General features: G+C 40.3%; 1 protein-coding gene across 1 annotated transcript in view; it reads right to left on the reverse strand.

The window, feature by feature from the left end:
* The window catches only part of UNC80 (unc-80 homolog, NALCN channel complex subunit), a 232114-nt gene that overhangs the window by 75857 nt on the left and 131754 nt on the right, over window positions 1-24503 (reverse strand). Inside the window, 9 exon segments of the mRNA XM_070387345.1 lie at window positions 1522-1653; window positions 2585-2771; window positions 5782-5913; window positions 6522-6703; window positions 8274-8412; window positions 10359-10402; window positions 10405-10465; window positions 18221-18421; window positions 21612-21712. Coding sequence (XP_070243446.1) covers window positions 1522-1653; window positions 2585-2771; window positions 5782-5913; window positions 6522-6703; window positions 8274-8412; window positions 10359-10402; window positions 10405-10465; window positions 18221-18421; window positions 21612-21712 — 1179 coding nt within the window.

The following is a 24503-nucleotide window of genomic DNA, read 5'->3' on the forward strand; positions in this document are numbered from 1 at the left end:
ATGGTACCCTTTTTAAACATGAAATTGACATACATGTAATGGTTTACTTCTGGTCCCAACCTATGCCATTGATCTGTATATCAATCCTCAAGTCAATACCACACAATCTTGATTACTGCAGCTTTGTAGTAAGTTTTGAAATTAGGAAATGTGAGTTTTCCAACTTTGTTCTTCATTTGCAAGATTACTGTGTCTTTTCAAGGGTATGGAACAACTGAAGCCTTCATACTTTTTGGTAAGAATATAAAATGACACAGAAACTTTTGAAGTAGCTTGGCAGTATTCCTCACAAAACTTACACATAACTTCTCATAGCATCATAATTCATAATAATTGAGATGAAAACAATACAAATGTCCAGTAACTGATGACATGATCAGCAAAATGTGTTGTATCCATACAATGGAATATTATTTGGTGATAAGAAGGAATGAAGAACTGGTACATGTGACAAATGGATCAACCTTGAAAATATTATGCTGAGTGAAAGAATCTAGTCACAAAAGGCCATGTACTGTATGGTTCCATTCCTATAAAATGTGCTGATTAGGCAAATCCACAGAAATAGAAAGTACACTACTTCTTCTTGGGGTTGGAAGAACTGGTGGATGAGTGACTACTAATGGGTATAAGGTATCCCTGTTTGGGGATAATGAAAATATTCTGAAATTAAATAGCAGTGACAGTTGCAAACTCTACAAATATACTATCAATCAATTGCATTACATACTTCAAAATGGTGAATTTTATGGTATGTAAATTACATCTCAGTAAAGGTGCTATAAAAAAATATAGGTATCTTTAGACCCCGGTCCTATAAGTTGGGATTAGTTAGCATTGGTCATTTTTGAAGTTTTCCAAGGCTGTGCAATAAAGGGTTGAGAACAACTGGTTTCTGTGTAACTTTTTGATGACTTCATAAATCAGTGATGAAATCTGTGTAATCATGAAGCAGTGAGTCCCAGACAGTTCCTCATCATTAGAGAGGCATAGCTTATAAATTCTTGGACCTAAAGAGCATCACGTTTCTCCTCTGGAATCAGATTTAATTACAGGAGTGGCATGAGCTTTGTTCTTTGATTGTTGTTATTCCAGAACAGCATCCTAAAGCATCCCGCTGAGTCTTAGCTGCACACTGAAATCACCTGAGTAGATTTTAAAAAACACTGAGGTGGTGAGTCCACCCTTAGAGATTCTGATTTGATCTTGGTTGTGACCTGGGCATTTTAAAAAAACTCCCTGGTTGACTGCAGTGTGTAGTCAGGGTTGAAAACCGTCTAGAATAATGTTTTACTAAACCCTCAGCAATAAGATTACATTAATGTAATTAAAATAGAACCAACTTATCAAGGACATTGGTTGGATTAAATCAACAATTTCTTTTTTTTTGGAATACCACTCAATCTATCTTTTCAAAACTTCAAATCAAGAAGCAAGTTATTTAATGAAAACAGTGTAATGAAGTCATGGAATTGTTTCAAACACATAAGGAATAAAGGACACATTTGTAAGAGCACGCACCTTCAGCACTGACGGCTGAACGCACTGACCAGACTGATCCTCGGCGGAAGGAGTAATTCCTGTGGGAAGTGCTGGAGGTACAGGACGGACTCACAGACAGTCGACGAGATGCCAGATTGGTGACTTCTTCTACTGGCAAAGAAAACAGGCAACGTGAACTTTGGTTTTGTAACAACAAAGTTATCATCACAACTACACTTGTAGTTACATCGAAGTGTATATAGTTCTCAGAACATAAGGCTTAAATGATTTAGAGTGTACTTAGGAAAGGAAAAAACACAGAAAGAATGACAGAAAATTCCTCCTCAAAATTTCACAAAAGCAGGGCGGAAAATCACTGAATTTAGAATAGCTCATAAATTACTTTCTTTACAATTTTTGGTCTTTACTTATTTTCTTCCATTTTTATTGATATGTGTGTGTGTGTTAGTCACTCAGTCGTGCCTGACTCTTTGTGACCCCATGGACTGCAGCCTGCTGGGATCCCCTGCTCATGGGACTTTCTAGGCAAGAATACTGGAGGGGGTTGCCATTTCCTTCTCCATTATTGATATGTATTCACACACGCAGATATTTCGGCCATGCAGCATGTGGGATATTATTTCCCTGATCAGAGATCAAACCCACACCCCCTGTGTTGGAAGCACAGAGTCTTAACCACTGGACAGCCCGAAAAGTCCCCATAAATCATTTTCTGACAAACTGCCAGTACTTGTGAAGGCTGAAAGCAGCTAATGGACCAACCCCATTTTTAATGATGAAAGACTGATTGAATATATTTTAGCACACACTCTGGGTTCAGCTGTTGCCTGAATCATAGTCACTGCTTGATCCATTATCATATTAGTTCATTCAATGTGGTTAATGTCCTCCTCCATAATCGGGCCAGGTCTAAACATTTAGAAAAAGACAATTTTTCTCTTTCTTTAGATAGTGTCAGGAGGTATGTGAGAGAGAGAGGGAGCTTATCACCTCAAGTCACATAAAATTGTCAATTTATTCTAAAGCAAGTCCTTTCCCTTTTCTGACCCAGCCCTCCAAGAAGTCCAGTGTGTAGAGGCACCTTCTTCCTCTGGCTCTGAGTTGGGTGTGCAGGTGGGCTCGTAGCAAGCCTCCTGGGTGATAGGGATGGCAGTGATGAGGCTGGCTTCTCGACCAAGACGCTTCTTCTCTTCTTCCTGTTGCAAGTTCTTTAAGATGTGTTCTGCCCTTTGATGGGAGCGGGACACAGCCCGGGCTGAAAAGGATTTCTATGGAGACATGAAGGCAAGTTTGTTTACTAGCAACTCTTCTGCATGGTCACAGACAAGAGTGGTCTACGGAATGACACAGATGTGATACTTTGCTCTCAGGAAATGTTAGGGCCTCGTGATCTAGTTTCATGTTGTTTACTTGTTTCTTTTTCTACCAAGTTTCCAGGCTGTGTATAACTAAGCTATTCTTTTTCATTAAGTCTGAATAATTCTTCAAAGATGTTTATAATTTCTAGAAACAGTCTTTTTTTTTTTTACTTTTCAAACAAAAGTTCAATGATTCACTCTTTAAACACTGACATCAAAGAAACATTTTTAATACTCTCTTTCTTACCAAAATTTCTTGAACCAGTTTTAAATGAAGGACATTTATTTTGTAAGGTTAATAAAAGAGAAAGTCAGAACAATGGGAAAGAGGAGGAAAGAGATCTCTCATATGAACAACTAATTTTGAGATTTATTTCATTTTTGTATCTTATGTATCTACCACACTGTAAATACTATTTAGAAATATTAATATTAAATAATATTAACAATATATAATAATAAATATTCATAGAAATACAGTGGCACACTGTAAGTACTAAGCAATATTTGTAGAAACAAAGCAACTGAATGGAAATTATGAGTTGGTAGTGTTACTAAGGCTGAATGTAAAATCTGATTCTGTTTACCAGCAGCAAAAGCATAATAGATAAGAAACAATAAAGGAGACAACATTCACTCTGCAAAGTGGTCATTCTGCTTGTCTTAATCATGATCCTTATGCTGAGACAAATTCCAAGAGCTCTAGGGATAAAGCCATTGGTGTCAGAACAGGGAAGTGATCATTGACATTCTCTACTACCAGTTTGATGTCTATGTACAGTAGCAATTCTACGTCTCTTTGTTGGCCCGTGGTCTGTAGGATTCAAGAGACAGACAAGGGGTGTTGGTCACTCTTCTGAAGGACTATAGTCATTAAAGCTCCCTTTATGCAACATCTTAACATAACATTTTCTATAATGAATGACATAACAGCAATTAAGGGCATTGATGGGCTATATGGCAATTCATTTTCAGAGTCGGGGTCAAGCTGGTTGATTATAGTAAGGTGAGAATTGTGGAATAAGGAAACGAGAACTAAATATAGAATCAGAGGACTTGGCTTGAAATTCACTGTGAACTTGGGAGAGAGGATGGATTTGACTCTAATGATTCCATCACATGTATGGGAGAAAACCTAAAGATTTTTATCCCAGTGGTTCAGATGCTGGAATTACTACATATATGAGGAAGAACCAAGTGTGCCTTTATCTTTGGCACAAAACCATGAGATATGAAGGTACTGTATGCAGAAGAATTAAAATAAAAATATTCTTATGGGTAACGAATTCAAATAAACAGTTCTCCAAGAAAACTACAAAAGGCTAGAAAATATATGTGACATGCAAAAATATTCAACCTCACTTCATATATTCAACAAACTTTTTAATGACGTGTGAATAAAAAAGCCAATAACTTTGTTTTTTTGCTGTTCAATGTGGCATTAAAAGATAACACTAGTTAATTTGAATAAGGAAGATGCTTTCCCATTCTGTTGAATGAGAGTAAAATGGTACAACTGTCCTGGGAATATTTTGTGAGATCTATCAAAAATCTTTAATTCAGGAGAAGGAAATGGCAACCCACTCCAGTGTTCTTGCCTGGAGAATCCCAGGGACAGGGAAGCCTGGTGGGCTGCTGTCTATAGGGTCGCACAGAGTTGGACACGACTGAAGCAACTTAGCAGTAGCAGCAGCAGGCCATGGCCAATTTAGCCACTGGCGCCAACACTTCAACCTGCAAACTCAGTGCCATCCAGTTCTCAAGCCCAATCCTGAGATGAAGAAATCTATTGCTGAGATTTCATCAAGTCTATGGCTGAGTCCATCAGAGTTGTGACATAAAGATGCCTGGCACAACAATGCAATACTCAATAAATGCTACTTCTGTTCTTTCTTTCATATCTAGAAAAAAAAATCTTTAATTCACATATTGATTGCCCTAAATCTCATGGGAAACTATGCAAGGAAATAACCATGAATTTGTGTAGAGAGATATGTTCTTTATTTTTTGATTTACTTTCCAAAATTTTCTACATTACTCTTGAAATTTAGAAAAATGCTATGTAACATGTGAAAAAGGCATATTTTGAAGATTCATTTTTTTCAAAGGGCACATATTCTTGGTTCTTGTTTATAAATAGACTGTGTTCTAAAGTTAACTGTTTATTAATTACATTACATAGAGCAGTGATAAATTAGAATAGGATGCCCTGAGTTCTCTGAGTGATGTTTGTGATGATGATACTGATGATCAACAAGGTAAAAAACAGACTAAGGTCCAAATAAGGAAAATAAGAGCAGTCAACTCAGTTCTTTTTCTTATTCATCCAGGGTCAATATCGTTCACTTTTGGATAGCATGCTGTGCCATGCTTAGTTGCTCAGTTATGTCCGACTTTTTGCGACCCCATGGACTATAGCCCACCAGGCTCGTGTGTCCATGGAGATTCTCCAGGCAAGAATACTGAAGTGGGTTGCCATGCCCTTCTCCAGGGGATCTTCCCAACCCAGGGATTGAACCCAGAACTCCTGCATTGCAAGCAGATTCTTTACCGTCTGAGCCACCAGGGAAGCACCTTGGATAGCGTATATAGGTTAAATAAATTGTTCTGTAATCAAGAGCAGCAAAAGTGCTACCTTGGGCTAAGAAATCAGTGCCTAATTGTTTTAATAGCTTTATAAGGCAGCTGCTGCTTTGAATTATAGAACAAACTGTCTTGGCTTGCAGGTCTGCAAATGCTCACCCCAGAAGTTACTTCCCTCTATTCTATTCCAGAAGAACTAAAGAACTTTTGTGGCTGCTGTTCTGTGTTACTATATTCTGATGACAAGAACACATTGTCTCTCACACTCATTGCTCTTCTCTCTTACAAGTACACCATGGAACCTGAAGATATGAGAAAGGAAGAATGCGTTACTCACAGACTGGTCTTCATTAATGGGGTCCTGGACACTCCCGCTGCACTGAGGGACCCAGGGAGGGTCAAACATTGGGACAGATGGCATTCCGAGCACCGGTGATGGCAGGGTGAAATTTATACTGGGAGGTGGGATCTGTTAGTTGATACCAGAGGAATGAAGGAAGATGGGAAATAAACTAGATTGAGTCTGAAGTAAAATCACGAAATAATCTTACAGAGCACAGGCAGTTACAAAGCACACAATGAATGTCTCTGGGCCTCAGTTTACCCATTAATAAAATGAAGAGTTTCAACTGTATGATCTCTATTTGTGTTAATTACCCCATCCTCCAAAAACATCTGTGTATATATAGTGAAATGTCTGCAAGTTTTATGTGCTTACCTCTGGGGATGGTACTGTGATCTTGAGGATTATAGAAACTTGATTTTCTTACTTTACCTTTCTGTATATTTTAATCTTTTTAAGAACAAGAATTCATTCATATTGGAGTTAGGTTTACTTATAAAACCAGAGAAGGGGAAAAAAGAAGCATCTCTTGGGCCATACACTGTGGATTTGAAGTTGCAGGATTGAAATGAACCTTGGGTTGGGTTTGCTAATCTAATTCCCATGTGAGAAGTGTGTGTGTATGTGCGCGTGCCCGCACACGCATGCTCACTCATGTCGGACTCTTTGCAATTCTATGGACTGTAGCCCGCAGGCTCCTCTGTCCATGGGATTATCCCAGAAGTATCCCTCACCTTAAAAATCTGCTGTGCTCCCTCTTCCATCCGGGGCCAGACCTGATAGCGAAACCTCCAGAGTGTGTGGAACTTAAGGACGGCATTCAGTCTCTGCACGGTCTCTGGATGGTGAAACTCTGACGTCAGCATATCGGACACAGCTTCGGGGACTTTCACCGCACACAACAGGAACATGGCCGCTAAAGACAGTCAACAATCCATCAGCTACACATCTTTTAAGCTGTATGATTCCTGGGGATGAGGGGAAGGAGGAAATTGCTTCTGTCTCTTGAAAACGACTACTGAGCTATACAGCCAGGCCACCAGCACTAGCCAAAGAAAACCCCGTTTCATCCACTGGAAACCAGGCACCATCCTTTGTACCACCCACAATCTTCTAATATCTGATGTGAGGGCAGTGATAGCATGACATTGCAGTAGAAATCTCATTTTAAGCAACCTTTCCCTTGGCTCACAGTGAAAAGTGAATGTCAGAGGAAGCTAATGAAAAAAGGAAATTACATGCTGAAATATCCTTTTCAGGAAATGTCTAGAGTCATCTCAGAGTAACCCTAGGATGGTACACAAAATGTCCATTAAAGTTACATGTTATATTAACAATAAAATTCAAAAGGTAGACTCTATTAGAAATGTCTACCCTTCCAAGAGGTAGAATAGATTGAGAAACCAACAGAGAATTTATGAAACATAATATCACTGTTGTTTTTTAATTTGGGGAAAGCCAAATACTAGGAAGAGAAAGGTCATTCCATGGTAAGTTACAAAGTCAATGAATAATGAGAAAAAAAAGAGTACATTCTATAGCATAGACAGAGAAGCCAGTGTCAATTGTAAAAATATTATTTAAAATTTCCCTTGTACTTTCCCCCACATCCTCAAGATATGCTCAGCCAACTCTTACGATAACTGGGGCTGTCACATCTCTGAAACTGATCTTGGCCAAGTCCCTTAACTTCTTAGTCTGTGTTTCTCTATTGGTAAAACATCAGTAATGATGATGATGATGATGATGTAGCTGCATCCAAATGTCTTGTTAGAATAAAATATAATAATATATGAAAAAATGCTTTGTGACATCAAAAGTACTATATATGCATAGTTTATAGAAGGTTTCCTGGGAAATTTAAAAATTGCCACCTCTGAGAAAGAGGACTGGGAGTCATGGAATAGAAGGTGACGGTTTTAAATTTCATACACTTTTACATTATTTGAATTTTTACTATGTATTTTTCAATTAAAGTAACCATACAAAATTAAAGGAATATGCACAAAAAGTGGAAAATGATGAAGAATCCAGATTTTTGCCTCTACCATTTACTAGCTACATGGCTTTGGACACATCACGTAAATTTTAGACATTTGTTTCAATACTGTAATTTGAACACAGAACATGACTTACCTAAGAGTTAATAAAATTAACGATGGTAGTTCATGGTCAGTCTGGGAAATCACAACACACACAAAAGAACCTTTTGTGAAATACAGTGAAGATGTAGGTTCTGGGGGAGATCATTGTAATTTTTAACATCCTGGGACAGACATGCTGCCTTTGTGCAGACTACACAGGAACATGAACAGTGTATACAGAGAGCCTAGGCCTGTTTCCCTTTAGTGCACAGCTCTGTTTAGAGATCCAGCCACTGCTACCAATGTGACCTCAGCGTGAAGATGGAATGAATGTGCCTTGCTGTTGTTGAGACACTGGGATGAATGGCAGCAGGACCAGGGTCCTGGGGGGCCTATCTTTACCTGCCGCCCCCGCCATATGCTCATCCATGCTGAGCAGGAGCTCCCAGGCAGCTGGCTGGATGTCTCCATACATCTCCTCTGTCAGAATTGGTGCAGCCTTGATCAGTAGAGATAAGGGAGCAGGCGACAGGCTCATCACCTGCAAAAAGATGGAAATGATGTCTTAAAACCATCGAAGACACTGGTTGTTGTCCTCTTGAAAGTTAAGTGTCGCTTCTCTCTCCATTTTCCTTAAATGACCTTAAAATACTTTTTAAAGTGGGAACATATCTGGCATGATGTATAGTAAGTAAGCTTTATACCCTATTAGTTGATGTATAATTGTCCCAAATTATATTATTTTAAAACACTTTTACCACAAAAGTAATTTGTAACCACCTAGGGAGTAAACTCGGAGAAGGCAATGGCACCCCACTCCAGTACTCTTGCCTGGAAAATCCCATGGATGGAGAAGCCTGGTAGGCTGTAGTCCAGGGGGTCACTAAGAGTCGGGCACGACTAAGCGACTTCACTTTCACTTTTCACTTTCATGCATTGGAGAAGGAAATGGCAACCCACTCCAATATTCTTGCCTGGAGAATCCCAGGGACAGAGGAGCCTAGTGGGCTGCCGTCTGTGGGGTCGCACAGAGTCGGACACGACTGAAGCGACTTAGCAGCAGCAGCAGCAGGGAGTAAACTGTAGAATAAGTACAACTCTCTGAGAAAAAAGGATTTTAGTCAGTAAATCTTTGTGTTAAAAGTCCAGTGGACCTTCACAGCATCTTATTTTCCTTCATATTAGGAATGATTTCCACTGAAAGCTGTGAGCAGCCTCTAATTTATAAAGGAGTTCCATTCAGAAAGTTAGTTTTCTAAGCCAGTGAACTTGGATGGTATTTCTCCTTCAAAATATTATACAGTGTGGTTATTAGTCCAGGTTAGCCCACAAAATACTATTTAATTCATTATTATAAATAATTGAGGTAAAAAATGTCAGTTTGGGGCAAGCCTGTCTTTAGCCATCATTTAAAACACTTTCTAGAAAAACATGAAATTTTTTTCTCTCTTCCCCTGGAAAATGTATTATGATTTAGAGTTCAGGTTGTAATAACAACATAACTTTGTGAAGCCCTGGATAAGTAGGTAAGTGTACTATCTCTTTTAATTCATGCAGTGATCCTTTGAGATGGGTCCAGTGTTGCTGCTGCTGCTGCTGCTAAGTCGCTTCAGTCGTGTCTGACTCTGTGCGACCCCATAGACGGCAGCCCACCAGGTTCCCCCATCCCTGGGATTCTCCAGGCAAGAACACTGGAGTGGGTTGCCATTTCCTTCTCCAATGCATGAAAGTGAAAAGTGAAAGTGAAGTCGCTCAGTTGTGTCCGACCCTCAGCGACCCCATGGACTGCAGCCTTCCAGGCTCCTCCATCCACGGGATTTTTCCAGGCAAGAGTACTGGAGTGGGGTGCCACTGCCTTCTCTGGGGTCCAGTGTTAAAATCCCCATTTTAGAGATCAAGCAACTAAAACTAAGGGAAATTAACTTAACTTGCCCAAGGTCCCAGAGCCAGAGCAGCAGGTATAGGATCTGAACCCAGATTGTCTCATTCCAAGACCTGTGAGCATCACTACCACACACTGGTAGGAAGCTGGCTCCACTAGAGTGGAAGGAGGCATGGTTCTAGCCAAGCTTCCTTGTCTTTATGGAAGTTGGCTGTCCAGCAAGAAGGGATTTTTTTTTCTTGTATACTTGGTAGCACTCTTTCTCACCAAATTAGAGGGAGCTGTTATGCCAACACTGTGCCAATTGGCATTGTATATCCCAAACTTTTGTTGTTGTTGTTCAGTTGCTCAGTCATGTCCAGCTCTTTGCAACCCCATGGACTGCAGCACGCCAGGCTTCCCTGTCCTTCACTATCTCCTGGAGTTTGCTCAAACTCATGTCCATGGAGTCAATGATGTCATCCAACCATCTTCTTTTGCACCCTTCTCCTCCTCCCTTCAATCTTTCCCAGCATCAGGGACTTTTCCAAACATTAGTAATAAGGATATCTGAAGTTCCCTCCCTATTCCTGCTTCATGAATGTTTTCAAACCATGTATTAATACCTGTAGTCTAATATATTTCAGCATCCCAGAGTCCTTCTTCCCTCCAGGTTGGCATCTGAAACTCTCTTCTTCAGAGAAGGTGTTCTCAGGCATGATTTATCTGAGCACTGGAAAGAACATGAAACAGATGACAAAGGGTGTTGTGCACTCTTAAAATCCAGCAATGCTGTTTTCCCCCAGTTCTCCAGATAACCACTTCTAACGCAACAGATGATGTAAGGCCTTTTAATGGGTCAGCACTTTCTGAAAGCGATAAAAGCAGTTAAGTTAGTTATGAAAAGGGCATTTAGAGATGTTTAGCAACAAACTCCTCTTTTACCACTGAGGAGACCAGGATCCAGAGAGGTGGAGTAGCTTGCTGTGCTAAATCGCTTCAGTAGTGTCCAACTCTGTGCGACCCTACGAACTGTAGCCTGCCAGGCTCTTCTGTCCATGGGACTTTCCAGGCAAGAATATTAGAGTGGATTACCATATCCTTCTCCAGGATCTTCCCGATCCAGGGATCAAACCAGTGTGTCTTACATCTAGTCTGCACTGGCAGGTGGGTTCTTTGCCACTAGTGCCACCTGGGAAGCCCATAGAGTAGCTTGACCAAACTGCGAAGCTGGTTATTAGCAGAATAAGGAAAGGACAGGCTCTCCCGACTTCCATTTCAGGGCTAATTATATTTCCACCAAGCTGTTAAAAGCACAAATCTTTTAAAATATTGTGAGTTAAAATCCACTCTCTCTAATAGTCCCTCTAAAGGGTTGGATGCTACAAGTCAATCAATTGGAAGAGAAAATATTTCACAGGGAAGTGTTAGGAAGTGAAAGGTAAAAGACCCATCAAGGAAATATGAGTTCATAATCATCTATCATTCAGGTAAAGTGTTTTTTTTTAATCATAGTTGTCTATATGAGACAGCAGCTCTTCTTTCAAACCATCCCCTCAACCAGCTTAAAATAGCCCTGACTCACTAGCACTCACACAGAGGAGACAATTTCTTCCCCTGACTCTGTACATGACAAGGAATGGAGTGGACAGTGCAGCTGGAAGGATGGTCACTCTGATGTTGGCAGGCCCTTGTTTATTTATCCTGAGTCCTCTATTTTTGCACTCCAGGCTGTGCAAAAAGGGAATCCATCCCTTTGCACAGTATAAGGGCTCATTTGTTTTTCCAGTGCCATGTCAATGAAACACTCTCTCCCTCGATGCCAAGGGAAAAAAAATGAACTCCTTAAGAATTTTTGAACAGAGCTTCACAGTGTTACAGATGGAAATATTTTGAAAGAAAAAGCAAAGCTGAAACTACATGCATGTTTCAAGAAAGTCTTTCAAAACTGACAAAAAGACCCAAGACAATGCATCTATTATGTGATTGGTATGGAATGAACTTTTAAAGGAATCTACTTGGAAACAAATGAACCAGAGCTCTCATTGTGTTTTCTAAAGATTAAAAAAAAGTGGAGGCATATACTTGGGAACACATATCATTTGGGGAGAGAAATTCTGCATTGCTTTTTTTCCCCTTGTGAAAGTAAAAGCAATATGTAATATAAATATTGTGCCTGTTTTATATAATTTTAAAGCTATTCTAAAATCATATATGGCAATCATTTTCCATATAAATGTAGCAGTATATCTGATTTACTTTTTTTAAAGTCAAGGTATTCAAAAAGCAGCAACTTTCTGCTTTTATTCTATTTATAAAAAACACATGCAAATTGCAGAATACCTGGAAAATACAGAAAAACTATGAAGAAAGAAACCAAAATCTCCATAATACCCAACTCAGGGATGGTCATTGTTTGATTTCTTTCAGACTTTTGTCCCCCTACACAGCAAAGCTGTGATGATGCTATGTATGTGGCACAAAGTTTTGTTTTTTAACTTTTTATTCTGTATCGGGGTATAGTCGATGAACAATGTTGTGAGAGTTTCAAGTACACTGTGAAGGGACTCAGCCATACATACACGTGTCCATTCTCTTTCAAACTCCCCTCCCATCCAGAATGAGTGGCACACAGTTTTAAACATTTCATTTCATTATGATAGTATGATGATGATTTCCCCAGGTCATTACAGTTCTTTTAAAATATGGTTTTTTAATTTTTAGAATATTTTATTGCTTTCTCCTTTGGCTGGACATTTTGTCCTTTCAGGGTTACTTCTGAATAATACTTTTGATTAATTTATGGGAATTTTAACCAGGCAGATAAAGAAAAATACTCAGAAGAAAAAGGACAAACATTTATGTCTCTCACACTCTGGGACATGTAGACTTCTGTTTAATCCTGTCTGCTGGGGACAGAGGGTATAAGTCAAGCTTCTCAGGTATCAGATATGTAGTATCCCAGCATGCATGCTTAAGCATGGTGTGTTCTGCCAGCTTCAAGATAATTAGGGTGTTTGTTATAGTGGAAAGGGAAGGGAATTGGAAAGGCTTTTACACTAGGGTGATGGACTAATAACTCTCCTTAAGTGTCCTGTTTGGGCCTAAAAGATAGATATTAAAGATGGGTACACATGTGAGGGGCATTTCAGTATATTACATGAGGTTCCTGAAGTCCTATACCGGTGTGACTCTGATTCAGACTAACAAAGTTATCATCAGTTGCTTTTTGATTTGGTAACTTGTTGTAGGAGACTAGTTTTGAAGGCATCTGTTTGTTATTAGTAGGGGCTTCCCAGGTGGCTCATTGTTAAAGAATTTGCCTGAAATGCAGGAGATGCAGGTTTGATTCCTGGGTCAGGAAGATCCCTTGGAGTAGGAAATGGTAACTCACTCCAGTATTCTTGCTTGGAAAATCCCATGGACTGAGGAGCCTGGCAGGCACAGTCCGTGGAGTCAGAAAGAGTAGGACATGACTTAGCGAGTAAAAAACAACAAACAAACAACCTTTTATTTGCATGATGCATGATAAGTCACTTCAGTTGTGTCCAACTCTGTCTGACCCTATGGACCGTAGCCCAACAGGCTCCTCTGTCCATGGGATTCTCCAGGCAAATACTGGAGTGGGTTACCATTTCCTTCTCCAACCTTTTATTTACCTCTCCTTTTAAACTGAAAGGAGAAAAAAATGTTTTATCCACTCCAATTACCTCTTTAGGTGGCTCAGAGGTTAAAGCATCTGCCTGCAATTCAGGAAACATGGGTTCGATCCCTGGGTTGGGAAGATCCCCTGGAGAAGGAAATGGCAACCCACTCCAGTATTCTTGCCTGGAGAATCCCATGGACGGAGGAACCTGGTGGGCTACAGTCCACGGAGTCGCAAAGAGTCAGACATAGCAAGTACTAATTGAACATGTACTCTATTTAGAACATAGCATTAGACAAGGTACGGATATATAGGAAAAATAAAAAAATTCTTTGGTGAATTTACCTTTAGGTGAAAGTGATATATAACAAGGTTAGAAGTGCACTAACCAGGCTAATGGAACATAGTGAGGCTTTGAGCACTGAAATGAAGATTAGCATATTGATCAGAGTTAGAAGGGTTACAAAATGTAGTAGCTGCCATAAATATATTCTGCCATAAAAACCGATTAAAAAGGAAACAGGAATGAAATACCAATTGCTCTTAGTCTTGATTTTAATCAGAACCACTGCTTTTAGTCTTGATTTATGGCCTATTCTGTTTTCATCTGGGCTCTGGAAATGTGCACATTGTTCATTTATGTGACAAATTCAGAACAGGCAAATGGAAACATCATGAGAAAATGAAAAGAAAAAGCTTGAACAGGAGGCTGGCATTTTGGAAATATAATGTTTATCACTGAAGACTCAATACATCTTTTCAGCTCTCCATTGGCATGACTAATTTAAATGTGTTAAGGTTAGGGAACATTTACCCTTGTTTCCTTTCCCTTTCCCTTTCAGAAATGTGGGATTTCCCTCGTGGCTCAGACGGTAAAGAATCTGCCTGCAACGTGGGCTCTATCCCTGGGTTGGAAAGATCCCCTGGAGAAGGGAACGGCTACCCACTCTACTATTCTGGCCTAGAGAATTCCATGGACAGAGGAGCCTGGCAGGCTACAGTCTGTGGGGTTGCAGAGTCGGACATGACTGAGCGACGTTCACTTACACTCACTCTTCAGAAATGTGAGCAATCTGTAAGGTTGGTAACATTTTCTGCTGCTTCAGGCTGCTTTGTCCTTCATGGCCCAGAAGTGGAGGGCATTCAATGAAACACGCTAGAACCCTAAAGCCCACTCGCTCATTCAATATTATTGTCCCTTTGCTATAGTGAGGTTCTCTGTTAGGTATTACACAGAATACAAAATGTGTAAGACTGCCTCAGTTCTCAAGAAGTTTTATAATTAAGTGGCAGAAGATAAATAGGGGTGTAAGTAGCCCCATTTTGTAGGCAGAGGGATCTTAAAAGCTCTCAGTGCTATATCACAGGATGAAGACTAAAATCCTTCCCACAGCCTCAGAGGACAAGAGCACAGACGACCGCAGTACATAATGAGGCTGCACAAGCAAGCAGAGAGCAGGCCAGGTTGAACCTCGTCCTCAGCCTTGGTGCTCCCTCTTCTCTCTGGTTGGAGAGTTCTGTATTCAGTTAACATCTGGGCATCCTTCAGCCAAAACTCATCTGTCACTTTATTGGAGATACTGCCTTATCTCCCCCGATAAGTTCAAAGTCTCATTCATAAGATCTCTCAGTACAGAGTTTTCTCCTTTATTGTGCTTATCCTGCTGCAATTTTACACCAACTTAGGGATGCTTAGTTGATTAATTTCTGTCTCTCAGCTAGACTGTGTGCATCATACAAGGACAGTGCCATATCTCTGTGGCCATTATTATATCTAGCCCACAGTATGGACTCAGTATGGTCCATAAAGTCTTTAAAATTTGTTGAATAAACACATGGATTGATGGATGAGTTAATGAATGAATAATTGAATGAATAATATGAAAAGCAGAATAAAACACCATTATAGTTTAGAGGAAGAAGGGAACAAAAAAATGAAATTAATCATCCACCTGCAGTGTCCTGTGGTGAACACTAGGGAGATCAGAAAAGGTTTCAAAGAGGAGGTGGCACTTGAATTGGATCTTGAAGGATGTTTGGGTTCAGCCACATATAGATTACAGGTGAAGATATGACTGGAGCAAAGGTATGGAAGAAATCTCAGCGTGTACATGATGAACAATGAACATTAATTTAGTTTGGTGTATTTTTATAATTTTCAACATATTTTATAGGTTTTCTTACACAGGTAAGGGAGTTTTTATAGGAAGGATAGCTTATCTAAATAAGTTTTCTTTGGATGTAGTATCATTTATGTTTGAGATACATACATGCACAAATATGTATATATATGTTTATAGATAGGTATGTATACATATACATTTCAAACATAAATGACATGTCCATATATATGTATACATGTATAAGAATATATGCACATATATATTTTTCTTTTTATGTCATCATTTAGCAGTTTATGTAATTTTCCCGCCTGATCTTTCCTTAGAATCTGTGTTTTCCGAATATCATGAGATGTAAGAGAGTTTAATTGAAAAAGCCCTTACTTTGATAATCCATGTTCCTAAACTAAAGTCTAGCTGAATATGTTCTAGATATTGTGGACAATGGGATTGTGGACAATCCCATCTTTTTTAACTTCAATGTTTTCATCTGTAAAATGGAGTGAAGAGTATCTACTGAACAAGATTTGTTAAGAATTTAAAAGTACATTGTCAATGATGTATACTTTGTCATACACATGTTTCAGAAAAAACACTGAAAGGTCATATCCCAGAAGGGAAATTATCACATTTATGAGATGTACAAGATATACAATTTTTTCTTTAGGAGCTCTTGTATTAGCCAAAATCACTTCCTTGTACTTGCATACTTTAAAAAGAGTTGGACTATAAAGAAAGCTGAACACAGAAAAATTGATGCTTTTGAACTGTGGTGTTGGAGAAGACTCTTGAGAGTCCCTTGGACTGCAAGGAGATCCAACCAGTCCATGCTAAAGGAGATCAGTCTTGGGTGTTCATTGGAAGGACTGATGTTGAAGCTGAAACTCCAATACTTTGGCCACATGATATGAAGAACTGACTCATTTGAAAAGACCCTGATGTTGGGAAAGATTGAGGACAGGAGGGGAAGGGGACAACAGAGGATGAGATGGTTGGTTGGCATCACCGACTCAGTGGACATGAGTTTGGGTAAACTCCGGGAGTTGGTGATGGACAGGGAGGTCTGGTGTGCTGTGGTTCATGGGGTCACAAAGAGTCAGACAGGACTGAGTGATTGAACTGAACTGAATTAAATAAATCCCTTTTTCGAATGCTAAAGCATTACAAATTGCTATACAACTCAACTGTGCATTTTTGTTATTGCTTATATTCTCTAGTTTGATTTGCATTTTATTGCCACCCTTCCACCTTACCAAACTTGGCTCACAAACTCTTTAGTAGAAAGATCCTCTGCTCCACTTACTTATTTTTTGTTTCTCCAAGGATATCTGGCCTCATATTATGCCAACAGCAGGTGCCCAATGAACACTCACTGAGATGAATAGGTATTATATAAAAATCTTTTGGCAAAACCACTTGGGAGAAGCAGCTGCAGACGCGGCCAGCAGCACACAGTGGCCATCATGCCTTCTCGGGGGCAGGTGGGTAACTCAGGGCTTCCCTGGCAGGAGCACGGCAACCCTGGTAACTGTCTTCATCTTCAGCCAGCTCAGCTGTCCAATTGTCAGGAAAGTACAGCTGAATACTGAGAAAACGTAATCATTTCTCGAAGATGTTTCCTTTAGTCTGATTTGACTCTATTATTTGTCAGTGAAAAGTTGGGCTATTTATTACTTATTTCTTAAGATAAAACTGTATCAGTTTCCTGTTACTGCAAAAAAAAAAAAAAAAAAAGGACCACAATCTTTTTGGCGAAAAATAGCACAAATATTATTTTGGCAAAAAATAAAAAATGATTTTAACAGTTTTCTAGGTCAGAAGTTGAAAATGGACCGGCAGGACTGTGTTCCTTCTGGGGAAATCATTCATTTCCTTGTCCTCTCCAGCTCCTAGAGGCTGCCTAGGCTCACTACCCTGCCTGACTTCTGCTTCTATTGTCGCAACTCCATCTCTGACTATGTTAGGCCCACTTGGATAATCCAGAATAATCTCCTATTATATGATTCTTGATTTATTCACCCAGGCAAGATCCCTTTTGCCAGGTGAGGTAACATATTCATGGTTCCAAGGATTAGAATTCAGATATCTTTAGGGGGACATTATTCTGCCTACCACAACAACTCATCAAAAACGCCCCTTTGAGTTTATATTTATTTGTCAAAATAAGACAAAACCCACAAAAAGAGTCTATATTTGCTCATGGACATGATGGCAAAGCACTTGTCTTTTCTGCACCAAAGAAATGGCAACACACTCCAGTATTCTTGCCCGGAGAATCCCAGGGACAGAGGAGTCTGGTGGGCTGCTGTCTATGGGGTCACAAAGAGTCGGACACGACTGAAGTGACTTAGCAGCAGCAGCTTCTAAAGTGAAAGTTTTAGTTGCTCAGTCGCGTGCGACTCTGCGACACCATGAACTGTAGCCCACCAAGCTCCTCTGTCCATGGAATTCTCCAGGCAGGAATACCGGAGTGGGTTGCTATTCCCTACTCCAGGAGATCTTCCCAATGCAGGGACTGAACCGGGTCTCCTGCATTGCAGGCAGATTCTTTACCAGCTGAGCTCCCAGGGAGGCTACCCGTTGTCTATCTTTGCTCGAAACCACACAGACCTGTAGCCAGGATTATACCGCTGCACTGGGCTGAAATTTGCATTTACAGAGAAAAGATTGTTAGGACATTTTTTCCCTCTCACTGGTATATACCATGTGATCATTCACTCACCTCTTTCTGCTTCTTGCCCCGGAGAGCCACGTTGCTGATGCTGTTGCTCTCACGGAGGGAGTCCACAGTGTCTCCATAGAGCAGCTTAATGGCCCTGACCAGCCGGGCACAGGAGCGGCTGTGGTGCAGGTAGCAGTGAGGGTGACAGTAGTCGATGTGGGTGCAGATGAAGCTCTGCTGGTTGCACAGCAAGATCATGACCTGGAACACAGATATCACTGAGGCTCAGCCAGGGCACAGGCCAATCGTGAGCCACGATGTGGGGTAGAACATGAAAAGTCAGAACGTCAACTTTCCTTAATGGGTCTTAAAATCACAGTAATTCCATGAGAGAACAGTAATTCCCACAAGAGAACAAAGACTTACAAGCCTTTATGTACTTGACTTCTTTTGCTCCCTGGATTCACACTTGATAGAAAGCTCTTTTTGAAACAATAAAAAGTTCAGTGATCTTCAAAAACTTGGAAGTGTATGATTCCCAGATATTTTCAAATGATTCCAAACTTAAAATATATTATTTTTTTCAGCTCTGATGTTGTAGAAGGAGCCCGTAGAAGAGCAGAAAATGATGAGAAGTTCCATCCCAAAGGATTTGGCTGGCCTTTGACAGCTGTGGGATGTCTTTAACTCCAGCCCACCTACATGGAACTTGAAAATATTTCTGTATCTTCCACCCTGGCCTCTAACCTTCAACTGGGCTTGAATCCACTGTAGAACTTCGTTTCCTCTGTCTACAAACAATTTGCTTTCAGCTTTGGGTTATTCTAGCTCCTCACTTGTGGCTTGATCTGGCTCAAATTCTCATATCTCCTAGACTTCCCAAATAGGATTCCAGAAGAGAACTCAGTTGATTTAAAGGATAGGGTTATTTTAAGAAAAGGAATGAAGGCCCTAGGGTTTAAAACTTCTTAAGTTGCTTTCCTAAAAAGGGAATAGCATTCCTAAAGATGCAAGTTTAGTCAAATCTGCATACAGTAATCTTTTGAATGATTCTGTCCTTCATGAAACTAGTTCCAACCCCAACACCTAACCTGTGAGGTGCCATATTGGATGCAGAACATAAAATAAGTCTACATGAATAAGACCAATCAGACCTACTAGGCAAGGATGCCATGCATTTCCTTGGAAGAAGAGGTCTGCTTACCATGAGACAAAGGTAAACAGTAAAAATGCACTCCTGTCAAAGTCATCTAACAATATCTCACACTCTTCAAAGTTTAAAAAATACAGGTTTTGTGTGAGCAGAATATCCAGATCTCTCTCAAGATTCATTGAAGATGCCCAACATTTCTGTTTATACTGATATGAGGCAGGGCACAAATAAGAACTGTAAGGTTTCCCTTGTTATTCTTGAACCTGGACAAAACCTGGTTCTTTGACTAACAAAACTGACAAACTTCTAGCAAGACTGATCAAGAAAAGAGAAAGCAAAGATATAACCTATCAATATCAGAAACAGTAAAGGCACATCACTGTAAATCCCACAGAATCTAAGATGATCTTAAGAGACTATATAAACATCTATTTGCTAATAAATGTGAATATTTGGATAAAATCAATAAATTTCTAGGGAAAAAAATCAATCTGCTTAAACAGATCCCAGAAGAAACAGAAATCTGAATGATTTTAATCATATGACATGAATTAAATATATAATTAAAGACTTTCCTACAAAGAAATTTTTAGGTCTAGAAGATTCACCAGTTATTTTGAAAAAATATCTCTGGTCTTAAACACAAACACTTCTAGAGGGCTAACATGGTACAGAAAACTAAAATGCATTATTGAATAAAACTGAAGCAATTCAGGACTTCCCTGGTAATGCCAGCAGATCAGAACACACCTGCCAATGAAGGGGACACAGGTTTAATCTCTTGTCCAGGAAGATTCACATGCCAGGGAGCAACTCAGTCCATGTGCACAACTACTGAGCCTGTACTCTAGAGCCTGCGCCAAAACTACTGAGGCCCGTGCGCCTGGACCTTGTGCTCTGCAACAAGAGAAGCTACCACAATGAGAAGTCAGCAAGTAGTCCCCAGTAGCCGCAACTAGAGAAAGTCCGAGCAAAGCCATGAAGACCCAATCCAGCGCAGTCAAAAAATAAACAAACAATTAAAAAACATGAAAATAAAATTGAAGAGATCTTAAATAAATAATGGAGCATAAGTTAAGGGAGGGTAGACCACTTTATACATTAGAAACTTAATAAAGAATTTCAATTCCTCAATTTTAACTATCTTTATATTCAATATAAGGCTGCTGTAGAAGCTTTTTTTATGGAAACTAACAAGGTTATTTTAATAGAAATGAATATAGCCAAGAATAGACCATGTCATCCTGAAGAAGAACAGAGCTAGAGGATTTACACTTAAGTGAGCGAAAGAAACCAGACACAACAGAGTACCTAGCATATGACATGCATTTCAAAAACAAACAACACTAATCTTCCATGTTAGGATAGTAGTTACCAGGAAGGGAGGGTAGTATTTGGCAGAGGGCCTGGGTAGGGCTTCTAAGGTACTGCTAATGTTCTTCGTGACTTGGTGGTGGTTACACAGATGTGTCTACTTTATGAGAATTTATTGAGCCGTGCACATAGGTTTTGTATGCTTTTTAATATGTAGGTGTGACTTAACTACAAAGTTGACTTTAAAAATAGTTATCTCAGAGATTCTCAAAATCAGCTGGTTCTGGGAATCAGCCAGTTTCAAGGGCTATCCCTGTACATACCAGGCAGTGTGACATACCAGGCAGCCCTTATCTGACCCTACTAGAAGTCAAATGAAAGAGGAGATGGAGACATTCCATAACTAACATCAATAACAGTGCTGCCAGTACCCTGCCAACTGTGGATCTTACATATTACTTCCTGAGCTTTCTCTTCCTTTCTTCATGCCCTTGAAGTACAACCTGTGTTTGGGACTCCCTCTTGCCTGTGCCCTCAGAAGAGCCCTTTGAGGTGTGACCTTAACCATAGAATCTCCATGTCCTGGTTTACAGTTTGGTAGAATGCAGACTCAAGACTGACACCATGATCTTGCTCTCAGCACTTGTGAAAACTTGTGTAAAACTGATCATGAGGCCTTGACTGTGTTACCCGAGTTCTCTCGACCACCAACCTGGCCTGGTCCCTCAGGGTTCTCCCTGACTGACTCACAAGCCAACCATAACAAAGGACCCTTGGTCTTAGATAAGGTTCAAATGAATACAGTCCAGCAGAAGACCCATCTTAGTGAGAATCCAGAGGTTCAGCTGAAATGTGAACATATAGATTTCTAAGAGGCTGAAATGGATGGATATTTTTAGTATAGTCTTTTGTCCTCTCTTCACAGATCTGCCCCCAGTGCCAAAAGAAATTGATCTCAGGGCTCTTTCTGAGACGCCTACTTACATGAAGCCATGACATGTTCCTGTGGTAATTTTCCTCCACGCCGGCTGTACTCATGCCCTCGGGCTCAATGCTGGGCTCACTTGCACTCCAAGGACTCCCTTCTTCAAAAGAAAAACACCAAGAAAGGTTGTACTGTTCTGTCTCCCTGGAGAGCACATTGCTACGGTATCATGGTCCATGCTTTTGAATCCTAGGGCACACTACCATGGCCAATGGGTTACAGGGCATAGCATTGACTTTAGTGGAGGAATATTAATAGGAGATGTTCCCTTTACCACCAGCTGAACCAGCAATTACAAAGACATTTATGATCTCTGTTACAGTGGCTTCCATTTTGAGACATGGGAGCAGAGGAAAAAAAAAAAAAAAACACAGAGCCAAGTCCTTGAATTGCTGAGATGAGCAAGTTATTGGTTGAGTGTGCCCAAACCCATTCCAGACTGCCCAGACCTCGCAGGTGTAGGTAAGTAGGGACGCCAGCCAACCTGCAGTGGGCACAAAGGGTACTGCCACCTCCACTGGGACTGTGACCACAGCTAGTGTAACTGCTCTTCACACCAGCTGGCTTTGCTATCAGAGCTACTTCAAAGATGGGTGGTGCCTCAAAAAAACAAAGGGAATTTGGAAGTAAATGTGCCCAGTTGTGGATAACTCTTTGTCCAAATTCCTCTCTGAAGGAGACATGTCGCAGGAATTCTTAGTATACTAGATATACTAGATAGTATACTAGACAACAAAGCTTTGCGCTCCAATCTACCAGCTTTTCTGGATATTTTCTATGACAAAACTATGCCTCTAGCTTGGACAGTTTGACTTAACTGGTTAGGCTAAAGGGATCAATTTAAATAATTAATTCAAATAATGTTTTTCCCCAAACTAACTGATGATACTGTTACAGCTCAGATCTGAAACTAAAGATGGCATGAGGCTTTTTTTCTATTATGTTCTTGAAAAATAGGCTGAATCTCAATTAATGCATAAATTAGCTATTTTCAAAGGGAAGGGTGGGTAGGTGTAGAAACATTTTCTATTTTAAATTCTCTTTGATTAAACATACTCAGCTCCTATTTCAGCAGGCTAAATTGATAATTTATCCACATTCCCTGGGTAACTTCTAACTAACTTCTGAAATAACTTACTTATAAAGAAGAGCTTTCCATTTTGGTTTTCACACAGGGACTGAATGGCAAAGAATATGTACTTCAATTTTTACCTAACAAATTCTAGACAGCTGGTGAGTTCTACTGGCATGCACATTTAATCTTTTTCTTGTCTCTTAAGATGATGATCAGAGCCCATAGGACTAACATATTTTGGGATTCACAGTCTCTTTGGGTCCTATGGTGACAGTCTACAACTCTAATATCCTGATTGTATATAAATCTGATTCTCAGGAGTTTGATATACTTTATAATCATTCCTAATTTATCTTTAGAGCATCTTTTCACAGTGGTTAAGGAGCACACAGAATTATTCTTATTGGGTAACTGGGAAAAACAAATTCCCAAGAAGTTAAGTGACTTGCTGAAGGTCACTAATCATTAGGTGTAGACAATCTTTCCTTTCTAAAATTTTGGTTGTTTTCACTGAGAAAGAGAGACTTTATTTTACAGAGTACATTAAGTCAGCTTAACATCAAGAGAATGTCTACATTTTGCTTTAAAGGTCCTGTTCAGAAGTATAAAGGCATAAAGCATTTGGATCTCAAAAAAAAAAAAAATCTGTCGTCGTCACTAAAGTATTTTCTTTCCCTACTGTAGACTTTATATCCTCCCTGCTCAAGCTGTGGTCCTTGAACCAGCAGCATCAGTGTCACCACAAAGCTTGTTAAAAGGGCAGAATCTCAGCCTCCTATTTCAGAGATGCTGAATCAGATTCTGCGTTTTAACAAGCTCCCAGCTGACTCTGCACAGTAAGGTTGGAGCAGCCCTGCTCTGGAAGGCAACATCGTTTACAGACCCAGTGGGTACTCTAACCTACGACTCTGCCCTCTGACTATGGACCTGTGAGGAAATGGACTTGAGCTGTATGGGGATTTGTGCTCTGTCTTCCTACCCCCCACGTCCCTGCACACACCCACTCCTCTATGTTACCTAGGTCAGTGACAGTGTCCCTGCTTTGGGACAGCTGCAGCTCCTCAGCCTCAGACTCTGAGTCCTGCCGTGATAACTTGCTGCTCTTTAAGCTGCCGACCCGGCGAATGCTGGACAAGGAACCCCCCTTCTTCACCTGGAAACTGCGGGTTCCTTTAATCTGGAGCAGGCGGGAACCTCCTATCCTGATCTTCCTGCTGGGAACTGTATTAAAAGAATAAAATAGGGCTTTTTCCCCCTTAGTTCTCCCCAGTAAGCATCAGAGCCAAGCTCTCCCCAACTTTGTCACTGAACAACCTCTTCTCTGCTGGTCTGGACAAGGAGCTTCTCCCAAGTGCCCAGCCAGGCAGCTTTGTTGGACGGGCAGGAGGCTGGGTCCACCAGGAAGGGCTGGTGCAGCTTCTTTCTTGGACACACAGCTCATCGGTGCTGGGAACAACCTGCTCTCTCTCTCTGGCCCAGAATTCACAAGCATGAGTGTGCCCTCACCATGGAGTCCTCCAAGACTGTTAGCATGTTGACATAGCATCATTGCTTGATTTCACAGAATCATCAGTCATGTGTTTTTGTCTTTTGAAATAGGACAGGCAGATTTATGTGAGTTTGGGAAACCCCATCATGGGAAACCCTTTCATTTGGGAATACCTCAATAAGAAATAAAAACAACAGTTGCTTCACTCTCCAACAATCAGCAGTGGGGTCCGCTCGGCTCCTCAGCAAAGGCACTAAACTGTTTTTTCAGTGGGGTGCTTTGGGTGAACACGAGTGTGAAATGGTTCCATTTTCAATGCGCCTAGTG

The sequence above is a fragment of the Bos mutus genome, chromosome 2 (assembly GCF_027580195.1).
Source record: "Bos mutus isolate GX-2022 chromosome 2, NWIPB_WYAK_1.1, whole genome shotgun sequence".
Taxonomy (NCBI): Eukaryota; Metazoa; Chordata; class Mammalia; order Artiodactyla; family Bovidae; genus Bos; species Bos mutus.